This window comes from Channa argus, chromosome 3 (genome assembly GCF_033026475.1).
Source record: "Channa argus isolate prfri chromosome 3, Channa argus male v1.0, whole genome shotgun sequence".
Lineage (NCBI taxonomy): Eukaryota > Metazoa > Chordata > Actinopteri > Anabantiformes > Channidae > Channa > Channa argus.
In genome coordinates, this window is record NC_090199.1 from 17,014,343 (window position 1) to 17,033,148 (window position 18,806).

The following is an 18,806-nucleotide window of genomic DNA, read 5'->3' on the forward strand; positions in this document are numbered from 1 at the left end:
AAAGTTCAGACGTTCTGATCTTTCACTGGGATGTTGTTGCCATTCTTCATAACACCACAAACTGCAACTGTAGCTGAGCATTTAGTTAATTCCAAATTTCCTTCTGCACAATAAAATAATAATATGGTACTTGCACAAAACCTCTGTTTCATATTAAATATTGTGAAAACTAGTTGGAAGTAAGTTAAGTTTTTCATCTTATATGACTATGATGCAACATGCTTGTAATGCTTTAGCTTTTTTATAGTCATATCCTGTGTTAACACAACAAGGTGTTTAAGGTGTGGCTGTCTCTCATTTATTGCACAGAAATAGTCATATTTCACTTGATAAACAGTGTCCAGATAAGGAGAACCAAACCTATATGGACAAAAGGAGGGGGATATTGGAACAGACTAACTTCTAAGTGTCTGTTATGACAGTGTGTTATTTTAGCCCCTACACAAGGCGAGCAAGAAGTAGACACTGAAGAGACTGAACGGGGGCTGAGATCTGGGGCATTATACCATACAGAGGCACAAGGGTGGGGGGCTGGAAATACATGGAAATCTAGTAGAGCAATATTTATGGCCTAAAAAGTAATTTAAACAAGTTTCTACAACCCTGAGGTCAGGGGCTGCAGGTTGTGCTCTCAGATCAGCACAGACCATCTTTTGGAGTATTAAATATAAATGGGAGTGACTGAGGTTTTGTACCCTCTGTTCTGTATAATCCCCTGGTGTAATCAGGGAGTACTAAAAAGGTCTGAAGCAGTCAAGCCAGAAAGCTCTGCTCTTGTTCCTGAGTGTGTTTTCATGTGTTCAATCAGGAATCTACCATTAGTGTCTTTAGTTTTATTTCAGAAACCGAAGCCTGAAGCCAATGTCAGCACACTGCTGTTGATTCAAGGATAATAACTCAGAAACGTTTACTTTACAGGATCTCTGACAGGGTTCCTAAATAGGTGACATGATCCCAAGTCTAATTACATGTGCCATGTGATTGTAGGAAAGTAAACATTGGGTTATAATGTGGGTTTATAGTCAGATGAAAAACCTGTAGAAGCTCTGTAGTAAATAATTGACTCATGTACTGTGGACAATGTTTATCTTAAGATAAAAAAACACATAATAACATTCACTTGCATGTTATATCACTGTATGGTAGTGTCTGGCTAAAATCAAAAAGAAAAGTACTAGTTCTGTAAACCAGGTCCCTGAATGAGACATGATTAGAGTTTGTTGTGGCTGCTTAAGTAGCATTTTACTTTCGTGGTTGAAGGTGGAGCTATTTTCAACTACTTTACCTGTGATTTGATGTTTTAGTCCAGTGGGACTTTTCCATTTCCAATTTCCATTTATTGGAGCTGCCAACAACTTATACCAACTTATACTTGATAAAACAATTTTAAACCCCTGGTTTGAGTGGTGAAAGGAACACTATTTCCCTTTGAATGTAATCAGTCATGATCAATACTGTATATTCTCTAGTGGAGTACGATAACTGAAATTTGTTCTTAAATATTTCAGGAAATGCATTGAATCATTTTTCAGAATCGATGATTAAAAATCATGAACTCTTCACAGTCTCTGCTGTGATTTGTGTGTCAGTAGCGCCCCCCAGCGGACCGAATGAGCAGCACGCCTTACTGCTCCCACCTCGTCCGCTCAGGTGAGCTGGTGAATGTTTTACCTGTGTGTGCTGACGTCACTACACCTTCAGGAAAAAGAAACGGTGGAGTCTGTGTTCGATTCAGGCGGATGAATATATGTAGTTTTCATGGCGAAACCACATGAAACCAGTGAAAACTGAACTAAAGGGCTGAACTTTAAACCGAGGTCGTGCAAACTGCGTGTTGTGCTGCTGCGGGGACTAACACCATGTCTGCTTCAGCTATATTCGTGTTGGATCTGAAGGGGAAGGTAAGATAAGTGCTAAAGCTCACTTTTAACACATTGTTGCTCATGTTGTTCTACATTAGTTTTTCCTGACACAGGCTGTGAAACCTCACATTTAATTATTCTGTTGATATGTTAGATTATGCTGTAACTGTTGGCTTTCCTGTTAAACATTGATGGCATTTGCGTCGTTAAAAATTAATTAAGAGCTTGCGACAGACTCATTTATTGTCCTCGTCTTCCACTCTTACTTCCGTGATACACGTATGCCAGTGGAAATGCAGCTGGCTGCAGCCTCAGTGAAAGTGGCCTGTTGTGCTACAGCGGCTGTAGGTTAAATGTGTATTATTTACCGTCATTATATTTGTGTCACCAAGTTTTTGTTATGGCACAAACATCCCATTCGTTGCAGACAGAGAATGTAGCCTGACACACAAGTTAGTGTCACTGAGAAACTCTAGCGGATGTACACATGGTTTCAGATGTTCTGTGTGATAAAGAGCATGTGCATGATGTGGAATTTGATTTACTTGAATCAAGCTGTGAATGCTCTGTAACTTAAAGCAGTTTATAACCAGATGTCGCTGCATCTTAAGCAATTTGTATATGACCTGTTTTGTATTGTGTATTTGTTATCTTAGAGGTCTTGCAGATCTCTAAAGCTTATCTGCTTCTCTTGACTTACTACATTTCCTGCTTTGTTTTGGGTAAATACTTGGGGAAATCACCTCTACATTTGTGGTGGGATGTCTGATGTCCATGTGATGTTATTCTCCCTGCTCAGGTTTTGATTTGTCGGAACTACAAAGGTGATGTGGACATGGCAGAGATTGACCACTTCATGCCTTTACTCATGCAACATGAGGAAGAAGGGCTTTTTTGTCCTGTCATATCACACGGCAATGTTCACTTCATCTGGATCAAACACAGCAACCTGTACCGTATCCTTATCTTGGATGTTGCCTTCATGTACTAATTATGAAGAGGCAGGAATTGTGATATAGACAGAAATGTAGCAAGAGGATTTAATTCATAACACAAAGACTGTTGTAAGTTATTGATAATGAATTAATGGTCACCCTTACATTAAAATGTATCGACTTGATTATAACAGCAGTGATTTTTAACCATAAGAAAACATGAATGTGTTGAATACTCCTTGACCTGATCTCTGTACAGTGGTGGCCTCCACAAACAAGAACTCCAACGCCTCTCTTGTGTACTCATTTCTCTACAAACTAGTTGAGGTAAGCAACCCTTAAACTGACGAATGACAAAACATTTGTTGCTAAGGAGCCTCCATGGATAAGACAGATCCGGTCTGTTATTCTTACTCCGCAGGTATTCACTGAGTACTTCAAAGAGCTGGAGGAGGAGAGCATCCAGGATAACTTTGTGGTTGTCTATGAGCTGCTGGATGAGCTGATGGACTTTGGATTTCCACAGACAACCGACAGCAAGATCCTACAGGAGTGAGACTCCCCAAGAAACATAGATTTATGATCTATATTTAAGTGTGGTGTTGAATCACAGCAGGCCCTCTCTTCTCATCTCATCTCATCTCCTGCAGATACATCACTCAGGAAGGTACCAAACTTGAGGTGGCAAAGACCAAGGTGCCGACCACCGTCACCAACGCTGTCTCCTGGAGGTCAGAGGGTATCAAATACAAGAAGAATGAGGTCTTTATTGATGTCATTGAGTCGATCAACGTATTGGTGAGATGTGCTAATTTATTCTATAATGCAGTAAGTAGTACTAGACATTTATAAACGTGGTATATAAGTGTATAAGTATGAAATATGCTTTTTACTGTGTTAATAGTATTGTTGATTTAGTGATTGTACTTCACACTTGATTATTTACCTGTTAATATGTAGTAGTACTATTGTTTTTATGTCATTTTACTTATAGAAGATTAATTGATTTCATGATTTCTGTGACACAGTACTCTGATATATGTTGACCTTTATTTGTCTGTCTATTGTTTATTTAATGACAAACAGAGCTGTATTATTTATTCAATGAAGTAACGTATTCATCAATCTGTGTTTTTTTTTTTTCAGGTAAATGCCAATGGCAGTGTGATGAGCAGTGACATTGTGGGCAGTATCAAGCTGAAGACCATGCTGTCAGGGATGCCTGAACTGCGCCTGGGCCTGAATGATCGAGTGCTTTTCTCCCTCACTGGACGTACGTACATGCAGACTCTGCCTTAGTATATGCTTCTGTTATTCCAGATGTTTTGCAGCATATGTGACTAATATCTGGCTCACTCCTTGTGCTGTTTTGTGTACAGGTGACAAGGGAAAGACAGTAATGATGGAAGATGTAAAGTTCCACCAGTGCGTCCGTCTCTCACGTTTTGAGAGTGATCGGACAATCTCCTTCATTCCTCCAGATGGGGAGTCTGAACTCATGTCCTACCGCATTAATACACATGTTAGTCCAAATCAGTACCTTGTATTTTGAAATTGGTCAATTATATTGTATTTATGAATGCATACTTCATTTGTTGGATATAATCCACAATACTGCAGAGATACCGATACATAGATAGATAGGTATTTAAGGTGATATGTGCATACGGCTATGACGCTTTAATGTTTGTAACCCTTTAAGATTTCGTCTATTCTCATATAAATGAATCAAATAGTAATTAGATTTTATGGGATTTGAAAAACACAACTGACTGGAACAAAAAGATCCACGAATATTTATTTTTTGTTGAAAATTACCTGATCTTGTGTGTTGGAAAAGTATGTTGACCCATGCTTTTTATAATCTTTTCCAGCAACAACTCCTCTTCTAAAGTTTTCAGAAACCTAATTTGTGGAGCCAGTACATACTTCCACAAACCTGTGTTGTTCAGATCAGACTTTGGTAGTGAAGACTCAGATTTCTTTTCTTTAAATAGGACAGGTCTTCCCGGATATAGGGGCCTCACACATGATTGTCATCCCACTGATTAAGAAACCAGACTCTAATTTTCCTTTCAAAGGAATTGATAGTCCGAGAGGTTTACAACTTCGATATTTAAGGATGGGTAATTTTCCACAGTAAATAAATGAATTTGTGCAATGTTGCTGTTTTATTGTTTAAATGATTTCCCATGACCTATTGCACAGAAATGTTACCACATTAAGGTCATATTTATGCAAAAACAGAGAAACTTGTAAAGGCTACACAAGTTTGTTTTACAGTTCCTTAGTTGATACACATTGATACTGATTTGTTATTTTAAAGCATTAGTAGAAATGCAGCTAGTAGTGTAACTCTGAGTGTCTTATTGAGCCTTAAATTGGTGTCCATCGACAAGTTAAATTAACCTATACTGAATCATATCCTTTATCGTTTCTAGGTTAAGCCTCTGATATGGATCGAATCAGTCATAGAGAAATTCTCTCACAGTAGAGTGGAAATCATGGTTAAGGTACTGAATTGCGCACTGTAAAATTGCATGCAATTGTTAACATATGCGACTTACAGTAAAGGCTACTTTGGAAACTGCCAAGAAAACAGGTAAAGCATGAAAAACACAATGTAAGAAAGATTACAGCCATGTGTTATGTCTTCAGTTTTCGTTTACTTTCAGTGATAACAATCACTGCTCCCAGGCAACAACGAGGAGGCTTTAACAAGATATCCCGTTGTGTTGTGCTTTATGTATAGGCAAAGGGGCAGTTTAAAAAACAGTCGGTGGCAAATAATGTGGAGGTGAGGGTTCCTGTCCCCAGTGATGCTGACTCACCCAAGTTCAAAACCAGCACAGGAAATGCCAAATATGTGCCTGAGAATAATCTGGTGGTGTGGACCATCAAATCTTTCCCTGTAAGAAACTCACAACTCAATCTTTTATTTGCCATGGAGTTTATTTTTTGCATCCCAGATTGACAATTGCTTTGTGTTTAACTCTTTCTGCTTGTTTGCCTTTCTCCTTGTATGTGTGTCTAACCTATCTGTGTGCATTCATCTGTTTAGGGAGGTAAAGAGTTTTTAATGAGAGCACATTTCGGTCTGCCAAGTGTCGAAAAGGATGAAGTTGAGGGTAAACCTCCCATTACTGTCAAATTTGAAATCCCATACTTCACAGTCTCAGGAATACAGGTATGTGTCCATGTACTGTATGTTTGTGCATACTTATGCACAAATGTGCTCTAAGCAAAACACATTTATTTGGACCAGAGGCCTGTCAGAGCATAGCAAAAATTCAAGTCAGGTCTTGTAAGAGCTGGGATTGCATACTTATTCTGGGAAACCAGATTTAATTTGATTTAATGATGAACATTATAGTTTCTTGCCTCAACTTGTGTCTCTGTCTCACTCACTCTTTTTTTCTTTTCCATTAGGTGCGATATATGAAGATAATAGAGAAGAGTGGTTACCAGGCTTTACCCTGGGTCCGCTACATTACACAAAGTGGAGGTATGCTAGCAATCTCAACATAATAAAATTAATAATTTTCAGAATATATTTTGCATACTATTTAGGAAAGTTGTCAGATGTAGTCTACATGGATGTAGATATTGAATTAGATTCATCGTTTATCCCCAACAATGTTTTCTTTTTATTTAGATTACCAATTGAGAACCAATTTATAAAACCAGAAGCACTACTGGTTCTTCCTGGCTTCTGAGACTTCCAGAGGAGCATCAGTGACGACTATAAGTGAATGGAAATCATATCTTTAAGAGTTCATTTGTTCTATGTAATGTCAGTGATCTGTTTTTATGAATTCTGTGTGCAGTTTGAATTATTGTTTCTATTGTGGGATCACAGAATGTTTTTAAATACCTAATAAACAATTTCCTCAAAACAAATTGTTGGTGACCTTTGTATTCATTTTTAGTATTGTTGATTTTTTAATCATGCATTTCTATAAGCCGCCATATAAGGGCGGTAATGCATTAATGCAAAAGTAATGCATTATGCAATCAGAATCACAAAATTCCGCCTAAAATTAAAAACTCTCACCCGCCCTTTTTTACACATTTGCCTCTGGAGAAATACAACCTCGGCTTCGAAATGTGAATGAACTGCTTTTTGAAGACATCAACGTATACGAATCGCCCGCTTTCTTCGGTGAGCACTCTGATTGGTCGATTGAAGTCGTTGCCACAGTGATAGTGTAGTAACGGAGTTGTGACACCACCTATTTTACCATATAGGGCAGAGCGTCACCCTCAGGGCGAGCTGCAATTGGTCAACATGTGTTCTCGCCAATGTTTGTAGTCAGGGGACGCCGTAGTGTGGAGCTCAGCGCGCAAATGTATTTTTTAATGTTGATAAACATCCATTGTTTGGATTTTTTAAAAAGCTACTGGTCTTAAGACACAGTGGGAAAGAAAATCTTTGCGACGTTGCGAATCTAGACCAACCGAAAAGGGTACGTGTAAAAGCTTAATGGCTTGTTATCTTTTTAATGTTAGCGCGTAGCCCGGATGCTAATCGTTTGTAGCATCAGTTGACCAGCCTGACTGTAAAGCAAATATTTCCACTTTGCTGTTTAAACTAACGATTTATATGAAACCACTCAGTATAATATTACCCCAGTACATTCGTACAGCATGGCGACATCGGGGCACTGAATCTCACAGTATGTTAGCTGGATGCTACAGTTGCTAACGTTAGCCGCTTCTCTATAATTCGCTGTGTTTGTATTGTCATCATTAGTGGTCGGTGGTTGGGTGTCACTGTGGCTAAACTGTAGTACAGTTTTCAACAGGAAAAAGAAACTACAATGGTCTTTAGTCAGATGGATGCCGGTAAAGCTTTGACGGCGGCAGCAGCTAAAGGAGATGCCGGCGAGGTGCAGAGGAACCTGGAGGAATGCGGAGTGCATCCTGATACTCTCAATGAATTTGGCAGGACTGCGCTACAAGTAAGAACGGGTTCACAGAAATCCTAACACGCTTGGGGTTTAGCTGCACAAACACAAAACGACATACTGTATGTAGCGTCACCTCATTCCCCCTTCTCGTATAAAACATGCATCTGTCGTAGATTCCCCTCAAACAGCTTCCATGTTACATTATGTTAGAGCGTCTTGCATTAAAACATAGTGACTTGTTTGTATGTTAATATCAAATGGTGCCCAAATTCCATCCCGTCATTTCCTAAAAACGATGTAATCATAATATTCGACGATTTGATTCATTAGCAAAAAATAAAAGAGCCAATTCCATAGATTCCGTCTAAACTAATACGAGTCTGATACAGCAGCCCTGCTCGAAAATCTGTTTTTTTTAAAGGTTACCAGCTTATGTTGAAACTGTTTGTAGAGGCAGGATGATTTAGCTGTATGATCTTTTTGGAGGCTCTGTAGTCAGTGTTTTGTTGAATTCCATTAAGTTGGTTCCAATATTTTGCACCCTCCGTTTTAATAAATAAGGGTAGAATAATAACTGCATGTTTTCAGGTAAAGATTATTATATTACTATTATTTTGTTTAAATAGTTTTTTAGAAGTTTCTGAAAGACTTGTTTTGTTTAAAACACAAAGATATTGTGTAATATAATAACTCTGCAGCAGTCCAATTTGCTGTACAGCTCTGTAGATAATATAACATCTTATTACAATGTAGTACAGTAAACTAACATAACACTAACAGTTTCTAAAATATCATAAAATGGAACATTAGTTTCACAATTTGTTGCAGGTTTGTGGTTTTTGACTAAATATGTTTTAAGGAAGCGTGTCCAAATAATAAACTTGTACCTAATCGTATAAAGCTGACTGTAAGCTCATTATCATTATTATTAATATTTAGTATTTCCACTCTTGCTATACTTTAATTGATACTTTCCACAATTGCTGTTTTTAGTAATTTACCAGGTTCCAACTGACATATTTTCACACAAGGGACTTTTATGATTAGAATAAAACATTTAATAGGGATTGATAAATTCTGTGGGGATCCTCGACATGAAACTGTTAAAGTACTTGTGAATTTGAGTGACCTGCAGTCACACAATGCCATTTACAAACGTGTGTTGAATTTATTATGTGCTCTTGTCATCTATACTCTAATATCTTCTACAGGTGATGATGATGGGGAACTCCAAGATTGCCAGTTTGCTGTTGGAAAAAGGCGCAGACCCCAATATTCAGGACAAACATGGGATAGCACCAGTCCATGACGCAGCCCGAACAGGATTCTTGGATACTCTGAAGGTTCTGGTGGAGTTCGGTGCTTCGGTAAACATACCTGACCATAACGGGGCCCTGCCTATCCACATTGCCATCCGGGAAGGCCACCGGGATGTTGTGGAGTTTCTGGCACCTCGGTCTGACCTGAAGCATGCCAATATCAGCGGCCAAACAGCCATAGACGTGGCCCGAGCCTCATGTGTACCAGATATGATTGACTTGCTTTTTGCTCACATTCATAGTTAGTCAGAAGTCTGGGTGCTGGGTGTGTTCTGGAAAACCCAACCTCTGTCTCTTTGCTTGGAACCTGGTGACTTGAATTCATTGTTGTGTAAAGGATTATTATTTGTTAACAGTGGCTCAGCATTAATATGTGACACAGGACATATTGTCTAGGCAGCTTATTTTCAGTGGATAGGTGGCTATATACAGTAGACACCTGTTTTGCACAGTGCAATTTAGGCACCTTATATATATGTCTGTTTTCCCTATTAATTGGGAGTGCACATTTGTAAATAGTTTTCCCTCAGTGTAATTAAATACATTGCTATTGTGTAAGAATTGTAACAGTTGTTACAATATGTGTTTTTAAACATTTTTCAAACCTTGAGATGGTGTATCCTGATTGCTTTGCATAGTTGTGTGTTTCATAATTAGATGTACTTTGACTTTGAATTTACTCTTATTTATTGTTGGAATAGGACTGAATATTCCTGTGACTTTGTAAAGAACGACATTTATTGTGATTTGTTGAAATGTTATTTATACTTCTAAATACTTTTAAAACAAAAGTGAGATTATTCACTTTATTATTTCAATGTGAAAGCACAAAATAAAGTGTGAAACTTCATGTTGTGAAGTATAGTGTGGATTTTGTACAAAATACTGTATTAACTTGCTGTGTATTAAGAAGACAATCAACTAAAAGGATTTCAGGGCATTCCTGTCAAACCCTGGAAAGTTTTACCTCTATTACTGGTAAATAATAAGTAGTGAAACTGTTAGAGTCCTGAGTATTTGGAAATTTATTTTAAAGGATCATAGGGCTAAAATGATAATAAATCAAATATAAAGGAAAATCTTGGTCTCAGATTACTTTAATCCTAAGGACCTGACTTTCTATTGTTCCTTTATTGTATTTTAAATGCTGTGCATTTAAAAAAATGCCCCATTCAATTGTAATCTTGTTCAAAATATGTGAACAAATACCTTTATTGAAAAAGAAATGTAATTATTTATAATCATTTTTGGTTTGTGGAAAGAATTGAAAGATATTTTAACAGCATCTTCCTTCATTTCCATTACAATCTCCCGTATTCGGACAAATCTGAGGGATTTATTTACTTTGCCAACAACAGTAGGTAAGGTAAACCCAGCTCAACACTATGAAGGTGGATCATCAAGGACGTTTATAATTACTGCACACTGGAATGTACTGCACAGTGAAAAACCCTGTCAGAGGTCATGCAGATAGTGGGATTGAAACTCAAAATGAATGAGGGCCCTGTTTTGTTGAGGCTTGTAGGTAACAGTGCCACAGTTTGCTCGTGTTTGTGCTCGGGGTTTTTATGATACAATGAGTATTTTGTTTGTCAATGGCCAATTTCACCAGCCAAGCAGGGAGATTCGGTTCAGCTACAGTGCTGTCAGACTGCTGTGCAACAGGTTCGTGGTGTCTCAGAAATAACGCACATATTGGAGCATGATGTTACATGTGGTTCATGTGCATTTCTAACAATATCAGCACATTTAAATTTGTTAAAGCTTCTGACAAATGTTCTGAGTTGATTTGATATGGAAGTTACCAATATGCATGGAGCCTTTTCTGTGATTTCATCACTTTCATTTCTTTTTTATAACTTATATAATTTCTTTTTGTTTCATGGGGAAATATTGTTTTTCCCACTACATTTATTTACCAGTGTAATGTTATTTTAAGTTACAATTTAGATGATCGACTATGATCGACTTACAAAATATAATTTGCTGTCAAAAAACATTTGTTAATAGTTACAACGGGCTCCACCTTGACTATCTTTCGATCATTAAATTCCCATAAAGCATACATTTTTCTGACTTATTACTTGAATCTGCATAACTTTTAAAGCACTTCTACAATGGATAGTACTATCTGCAGTTGCTGTTTTCACCTCCCTCTTTCAGATTTACATAGTCTCACACATGGGCACCTGTTGATAGTAGCTGCACAGTCCAACCACAATATTTGACTTTTGGACACCGAACAACTTGCTCAAGGTTTAATGTCTGCCTCAAGGGCACGGTTGTTGCTGTTGAGTAGAAAAAAAAACCCCAAAGCACTATCCCCACCCATATTTTCCCAACCTTTTTGAGTTTTGAAACAGTATATCTTCCGCTCAGCCGTCTGCTACTCTATGTTTTGGGCCACCACTCCCTAATGTTGTGTAATAAAGACTCATTACTTTGAATAATATGACAAACACCCAGCCACTAGGTAGAGCCCCCTGACTTCACTGAGCACAATCGTGGGTGTGCTGGTAGATGTGCACACACTCCCTTTACAAACACTATTGTGGTCTGTTTGTTCTGCACGATAGGAGAGATAACTGTAACAAGTCAGCAAGCAGCAAGAAATAGGAGTAGACAAGAAAAGAGACTTGAGCTGCTACTTCACACAAGTGGACAAGCGCACCCACGGATGTGTGGGATGAGGGAAAATAACGTCTGAGTCAAATGTCTGACAAGAGAACTATTGTTCCTCTTAAAATATGACAAAAGACTGAACTGTCCCTCACACCAACCCCCCCAACCAATGGATGTAATTGGTGACAGTATACACCTCTTACATTTGGAGAGGTTTTATTTTTTTGGCTTCATTATATAGAACAAAGTGGAGAGTTGACATCTAGTGGGAGATGGATCTGAGGGACTGACATCTGACAGTCTCTGACCCGAGCTAATGTTACAACCACACAGTCAGCTTCTTAAATATTTCTTCCACAGCCCCACGCCCCTTTGTCTCCTTTGAAGCTGCATCAGAATTTATTCTGATTATTCTTTGAAACCGTTTTCAAAGCCAATAACCTTTTAATTTTCTCCAGGCCATTAGTGTGTCCATGTGTAGTTTTATACTGCCCAAAGATAGTAAATTGATTCACTTTGGACAAGACATCTGAAGACATCACATTGACTTCTAGCAAATTGTGATGAGCATTATATACTCCATGAATGAGTACATTGACCATTAAAACTTTCAATGTATGAACATGAGTTTTTTTGAAGCCAATCTGGAAAAACCTATCCTTCAAGTTGCAGAGAGTTCCCCTTCATGCGTTTAAAACAATGTTTTATATCAACAAAGAGACAAAAACCTGTGAAAAAACCAATTTATGAGTTATAAACTTTAATACTTATAGATTTTAAGTCACATTGAAAACAAACTAATACAAATTTACTTTAAGTCACATTACAACCTATAAAACCTATGACCTATGGAAAAGGAGTGAGTCCCTGTAAACTGTCAGCACATATTGTAACATACTGTGATAAGTTGTGTATGTAAATCCACATCTTGAACCAGACCATCAGAGAACAATAACCTGGAGGTGCTAATTCTTTGCCTTCTAACATCTTATACAACAAAGCTTATCTAATTGATTTTCATAATCAAATTTACATGACTGCATTAGGACAATTCATCCTAGTGACACACTCTAAAGTCTGGCAGCAGTTGTGTCATGTCATACTGTAACTGAAGCCATCCCCACTAACAACTAAGTACAGAAAGCAGCCTTCCTCAAGGTGTCACAATTTGGTAGTTCTTTCCAGCCAACTCTTAGTCATCTTTATACAATCACATCTGTTTTGGTTAGTGACGCTTACATATTGAACTCCCACAACTGCTAAGAAGATCAGAACTAGGGAAATGATTGATGAAGCACTATGACATGAAGCATTCAGTTTTGACAATGCAACATTAGAAAATTCCATGGTTCAATTAATCTGTTTAGACAATTTTAGAACTTATATCCATTTAAAATATAAATTGTAAAGGCAACCACACTAGGGTTTCTGTCTGGCATATGAGAGTATGAGTGAGGTATGCTTGTAAACTGACTGATAGGATCCCATTTTGTTGCTACGCATGCCGAGACATGACGATGCTGCAGTCCAGGGCTCAGTTGTGTAAGCTCTGCTACAAAACACAAGGCATGTTTAGCACAAAGAAGCAGGTACAGAGAGGAAACACAGAAAAAAAAAGAAAGTGTGTATTCAATATAAGAGAGACTGAACACTGGATCTCCTTGTACAATCTAACAATTCAAAGCATGAAATAATTAAGTGTTTGAAGGCACTCTGAATTTATTTGCACCAGAGTATGAAGGGAAAAACTTCCAACTGTAATTGCAGTCTGGAAATCACCCTTTTCTATATTGTACTTAAAAGTATGTTTGTCTTCTAGCTTTGTACATTATAAAATATTGTATCTGCGCACATAAATTATCCTGCTGATTTGACTTGACCATGGGATTTATAAGCCTTTTCATGAATTCAGTCTTTTCTCCATTCGACAGAATATGTAAACAGAATAACAAACACTTACTGTATTATTTTGCTACAGAAAGGCGCTTTCTTCTACTCGTCTGGTATCTAACTGAAAGCAACATGAGCCACTGGATACAGCGTAGTAAGAAACGTCTTGACTTTTGCTCTGAAATAGCCAGAAAATGTACAGAAAACACAACTCCGAATGTCTGACAGCAGACATGTGTCTTACTCAGTAAAAGTGTTGAGTGGTTTTCACACATATATTCTGACCTTTTATCTATATTTTTATTTATTTGTAATAATTTTTTTAAAACTTTACATTAAACGTGTGATCTGTTAGAGCCAAAGCAACAGCTTAAAAATTCTGTTTGATAAAAATAAAGGCTGTACAGTGTTTACGTGACACCTAAATCTGTGTTTGTTTGTTTGTTTAAAAAGGTACAAGACAATACATAAAAATTGTTTTTTCAAAACTGTGCCAGTAGATTTATTTACTCACTGGTTGTTATTTTCAGTCGTGGATATTAGTAAGGTTGATCGATTTAATATGTAATATATCCACTAAATGGAGTTGATCAGTACTTTTCTGAATCTCTGCTCCTTTGACCGCCTTGCTAGAATGAAAAAGAAGAGGCCATAAAAACTGTACAGACTCAGCCATTAGTCAACTTGTTTTTTACATCTGAGGGCAGCAAATCCAGCAGACTCTCCTCTACTATTAACCCACCATGAGTCAGCAGGGGACAGTCCCCAATCTCCAGAGGCAGAGACTCTAGACGGTTTCCTTTAATGTCTAGTCGGACCAGGCGTACCAGGTTCGCCACTCTGGAGCTAAAATACGACAGGCCGTTGTTTCCAAGGATCAATGTCTTTAGCCTTTTACAGGAGAACAGCTCCTCAGGCAGCGTCTCTAAAGAATTAAAAGCTGCAGAAAAGGACTGGAGGCTTTGCAGGATGCCTACCTCAGGAGGGAGAGAGGTCAACTGGTTATGGGAGACATCGAGGTGCCTGAGCTTAGTGCAATAAAACAGCCGAGAGGGAAGCTTTCGTAACCTGTTCCAGCTAACGTCCAGCTTTTCCAGGGAGTGTAGTTTACTGATGTGATCAGGGATGTAAGTGATTTTGTTGTGCCACAGTCGGAGTGTCACTAAACGGCAGCAATGCTGCAGGCTCAGAATCTCCTCCACGGTAGTAAGTTTGTTGTCTTTTAGGTCCAACTCCTGCAGATTGTTCAGGCTGAAGACAGCACTTGGGATCCGCTCCAACTCACAGCCCACCAACTCCAGAGAAACCAGGTTGGTTAACTTCTTCAGGCTGCTGAAGGCTTGGAGTTTGACACCTTCATTAATGATGCACAAGTGCTGGAGCTGCAACGCTACGTCCCCTATGCTGGGTGGGATCTTTGTAAGGTTAGAGCGGAGAGTGAGGACTCTCAGAGCTCTGAGCTCTCGAAGGGAGTCCAGAGTGGCATTTCTGGACACCTCATTAGTTAAAGGACCATTCATATGTAACTCCTCCAGACCATGCAGAGTGTACATCCATAGAGGCACCTCCTCTAAACTTTCAAAAGACAAACGCAGAACCTTTAAATGTTCCTTGAGGTGTTTCAGGGCAGGCAGCTGGAGCTTTGCAGGGCAGTAGATTAGTGATAACTCTTGAAGACATTCGAGCTTTGCCACACTAGGTGGGATGGTTACATTTTTAATTTGCTCCAGTTTGAGTGATTCCAATTCGTGAATCTCAAAGACTGTGTCAGGAAGTCCTGGCAGCATTAACAGGTGGAGTTCCAACTGGTTTTTGGTGTTCTTTGTGAGAGAGTTGCGCAGCTTTTTGGGAGTCCACTCATAGTTAAGGTTGAGCTGATGGAGGCGGCTCTCACTGACTTCAGAAAGAAAGACAGCAAATCTTTTAGAGTATAGCGCATCGTACTGGTCCGCAAGGTGGAGGAGGAAAGCAAAATCATTCTTCACATCAGGAATGTCACTTATTCCTGCCTCCAGTCTGACATGCTCAAAGGAGTACTCCTTCAGGGGCCGATGAAACAGCCAATACAGGGTATAGATGCACAGAAATCCATAGACTCCCACAAAGAAGATGTAGCAGTACGAGAGCTTGGAGAACAGATGGGCTTTGTTGTGGTTACAGCAATAGATATCAAATCCAGTCAGCTCAGGAGGAACGTAACAGCGCACTACTATCTCAATGTTGGCTACCAGCACTGAGGTGTAGATAATAATTGCAAGAAACTTGATGACTTTCAGCGATGTTTGTAGAACATACATGACATACAAGATGTCTGCTTCCTCCACATGAGTTCTGAACTTCTTCACCTTTTCAAACAGAGCTTTGGCCTGCTCTCCTTCTTTCTTATCTAAGACGGAGAGGGCAGACTCAGACTCGGGGTACTTTTTTTCTGGATTACCCTTGACAGGGTAGAAAAGCCCTACAGTCTCCTCCTCATCCTCTTGCTGATCTGCGGGCTCATTTGACATGGTGTTTGTCCTCCAGCTAACCAGTTTCTCCTCTCTTCTTTCCTCAGAAACTTCACTCAGTGCCCTTGTGGTCCAGGGTGAATCAAAGCACTTCGCAAGGATGGTTACAAATAGGTCAATTTTGGAGGACGTCCCAGGGAACTTGAACCAGAAACTACTTGCTACCATAAAGATCAGAGTATGGATCACAACAAGGTATGGGAAATACTTTGCATACCAGTGGACAAACCTCTCATAGCAGTAATGGTTGACAAACACATACTGGTGGATGTCCAGGTCATTTTTGCGGCCAAACGCTTCCTGGATGATGGGATTCACAGGTTTGTCCAGTGTTTGCTGCGACGTCTCATTTTCTCTGTATGTGCGTATGTAGCTGCAGTCAATAACATCAGGTGTCGGGCTGGTGAAGTGGCTCGGCAAGCAAGCAATCTTCTCTTGAGTTAGCTGAAAACAGATGAATGAATGAAATGCATCACAATAAATGTTGGAAATGAAAATTGCAAAAAACATTACATACGTTTCTTTTATCTATGCTCATCACTGCTACTAATTAAGGTTTTTTTAAACCACATTTTCAACCAAATAGAATCTGGTGTGGATCTAGATATTTTCTATTAGTGGCAAAAGGTTTGAAATGTTTTAAATACATTTAAAAGCATTTTGTGGATATAATAAACTATTTTGCGCTTGTGCCTGGTGGTTCAGTGGTAGAGCATTGGGTTGGGATGCAAAAGGCCGTGGGTTTGAATCCTACCCCACCAGGTGTGGCCCCGCCCAGCCTGTAAGGGGTGGGTGCTGGTCCCGAGCCCGGATAAAATGTTAGGGTTGTGGCAGGAAGGGCATCCGGCATAAAAACTCATGCCAAATCAATGTGTGGAACACAAGCCGAAAGCCGTTGATCTCACTATTAATGTGCTTTTAAAGTGTTTGTTTGGTTTAAGAAAGGACTAATACTAAAACTCTACCACCCACCATGACCTCAGTAATAAACACATAGTAGAATTATCACCGTTCTGGCAGTTTCAAGTTAAAAACTTTGAAATTATAACCTTGTAAAAGTAGAATTAATTTGCATTGTATTAAGTGGACAGGCGTACCCAATGAAGTGGCCAATGAGTGAATTTACGCCTCATCTTAATTCCTTTGCTATTTTAATATGACACAGAAATGATGATGAGGTGGTGAGGGACATATTAAGAATCAAGTTTGTGATCTGAATCCGCAGTAAGTGGGCCAGGAGAGTCACCTTAGTTCTGTTACATGGTGTTCTTGCCTGACTTGTAGGTCAGATCATGTAGGAAGTGCACTAGGTGTGTGGGAATAAAATATTCATATGCCACAATGGACACAAATGATGTTAGGATGTATTAGAGTGATAATAATTATGCTGCTTCACAGGCTAACATTAAAGGATTAAGGAGCATATGATCACAAAGTGACAAGTCGGTAGGTGCCTCACCTGCAAGGTGCACCCAAAGACTCCAATCATTAGCATAGCAATGCACAGGTACTCTGAGAAGACATCCCACCATGGTTTCAGCAGTCGATACTTTGTGTTCTGCTCTGTGCCAAAGTGCCTGAGTTCACCCACTGGGATCATTCTAGCTGCTGCTCCAGACTGGTGGAAGAAAAGAGTGGCTGTGAACACTGAGGCTAAAATAGGCTTTTAACACAGTTGAGTCTCTGGAGGACATCCTGTCAAAGGTTTTAAAGTAAAAGACACATGTAAGACTAACACAATACATTTCCAGGATTGTACTGTTTCATCATGAAGAGCAACACTAAGAACGAATCAATGAACAGCCTGCTACTGAATTGGCTGCAGATTCAAAGTGGTCCGACTAGTCGGACTACAAGGCGTGACAAAGTAATTCATTCAGTAAAGAGCAGAGGTCATTTTTGAGATTATATTTTGTGATAATTAGTTATAAGGAAAAAAATGTTAAAACGTTTTTAGGTTCTGTCAGTCAATTAGCTTATTTAATTTGTTGCGTAAATCACTTAAACACGGTAAACAAAAACTAACAGCATCGCAAAAAAACTTTGTGTGGAATTTTAACCGTGTGTCTTGCTCTACAACCTGTTTGCAAAATTGCCAATGACCGGGATTTCAAACCGCCCAGTATCTTGTTCATACTCTACGGTCCATAAACTTTAAATGTCTTTTAAATAGTTTCAGCTTGCTTCTAACTATTAGCCTACACCGTGTAGTAAAAACAAGCCAGGTGAATCTGACTCACCTGCGCCCGGAGAGGATCCACTAAAGTCCCATCAGAGTTTGATTTTCATGGTAAAGGAGAGCGCACCGGTGTCAAGTGAGCAGCAACCACACAACACGTCCGGGGAAGACTTTCAAAATAAACTCATAGTAAGCGAACCAATTCCACAGTATTGAGCGCTGACTTTAAAGACAAAAAAAAATAAAAAAAAAATAAAAAAAAACAAACAAAAAAAAAAAAACGACATATACTTAGGCCAAATGTAAACTATTGTTCCCAATTCATTAATTAATAATTCCCAAATCTCGTTCAAATCACATAAGACGGCTCTATTTTCTACATTACTCATTTTTTCTTTCTTGTTGACTATTTCTGGCAAGTTTGACTGAGTTAAAAAGTCGAGGAAAGGTTGATTTTGATCACATGCCCCCAAATGTAAGGTTTCGCCTAGATTATTGTTAGATGCAGTGATATATGGGCATTATATTACAGACATAAAATCGGATAGTGCATGTATTAAATCACCTTTTCAATCTCACTGT

At 38.8% G+C, this 18,806-nt stretch overlaps 3 protein-coding genes across 5 annotated transcripts; 2 read left to right on the top strand and 1 right to left on the bottom strand.

The window, feature by feature from the left end:
* Window positions 1-1,667: 1,667 nt before the first annotated feature.
* Window positions 1,668-6,697, top strand: ap1m2 (adaptor related protein complex 1 subunit mu 2). The gene is made up of 12 exons (XM_067499218.1): window positions 1,668-1,901; window positions 2,662-2,818; window positions 3,057-3,124; window positions 3,219-3,349; window positions 3,448-3,595; window positions 3,944-4,070; window positions 4,177-4,319; window positions 5,239-5,310; window positions 5,550-5,708; window positions 5,859-5,984; window positions 6,227-6,302; window positions 6,453-6,697. Exons 1-12 carry the CDS (start codon window positions 1,860-1,862, stop codon window positions 6,476-6,478), a joined length of 1,275 nt encoding a protein of 424 aa, XP_067355319.1. The 5' UTR covers window positions 1,668-1,859; the 3' UTR covers window positions 6,479-6,697.
* Window positions 6,698-7,078: 381 nt separating this feature from the next.
* On the top strand, window positions 7,079-9,876 carry cdkn2d (cyclin-dependent kinase inhibitor 2D (p19, inhibits CDK4)). 3 transcript variants are annotated; one of them, XM_067499323.1, is made up of 3 exons: window positions 7,079-7,263; window positions 7,551-7,758; window positions 8,919-9,876. In XM_067499323.1, the coding sequence occupies exons 2-3, from the start codon at window positions 7,618-7,620 to the stop codon at window positions 9,270-9,272; spliced, it is 495 nt and encodes a 164-aa protein (XP_067355424.1). In that variant the 5' UTR covers window positions 7,079-7,263; window positions 7,551-7,617; the 3' UTR covers window positions 9,273-9,876. The 3 variants fall into 3 exon arrangements, with proteins under 3 accessions (XP_067355424.1, XP_067355421.1, XP_067355423.1); XM_067499320.1 differs by having other exon boundaries at window positions 7,593-7,758; XM_067499322.1 differs by having other exon boundaries at window positions 7,079-7,758.
* Window positions 9,877-12,377: 2,501 nt separating this feature from the next.
* si:zfos-323e3.4 (volume-regulated anion channel subunit LRRC8E) lies at window positions 12,378-18,366 on the bottom strand. The gene is made up of 3 exons (XM_067499285.1): window positions 18,286-18,366; window positions 17,505-17,663; window positions 12,378-16,489 (listed from the first exon to the last, which is right to left on the bottom strand). Exons 2-3 carry the CDS (start codon window positions 17,643-17,645, stop codon window positions 14,207-14,209), a joined length of 2,424 nt encoding a protein of 807 aa, XP_067355386.1. The 5' UTR covers window positions 17,646-17,663; window positions 18,286-18,366; the 3' UTR covers window positions 12,378-14,206.
* Window positions 18,367-18,806: the final 440 nt, after the last annotated feature.

Coding starts and splice junctions, on each gene's coding strand:
- si:zfos-323e3.4 (XM_067499285.1), bottom strand. CDS start 17,645: ATGATCCCAGTGGGTGAACTCAGGCACTTTGGCACAGAGCAGAACACA. Junction 16,490..17,504: donor TCTTTGGGTGCACCTTGCAG/GTGAGGCACCTA, acceptor ATCTGTTTTCAG/CTAACTCAAGAGAAGATTGC.
- ap1m2 (XM_067499218.1), top strand. CDS start 1,860: ATGTCTGCTTCAGCTATATTCGTGTTGGATCTGAAGGGGAAG. Junction 1,902..2,661: donor TGTTGGATCTGAAGGGGAAG/GTAAGATAAGTG, acceptor CTCCCTGCTCAG/GTTTTGATTTGTCGGAACTA. Junction 5,311..5,549: donor GAGTGGAAATCATGGTTAAG/GTACTGAATTGC, acceptor CTTTATGTATAG/GCAAAGGGGCAGTTTAAAAA.
- cdkn2d (XM_067499322.1), top strand. CDS start 7,618: ATGGTCTTTAGTCAGATGGATGCCGGTAAAGCTTTGACGGCGGCAGCA. Junction 7,759..8,918: donor TTGGCAGGACTGCGCTACAA/GTAAGAACGGGT, acceptor TATCTTCTACAG/GTGATGATGATGGGGAACTC.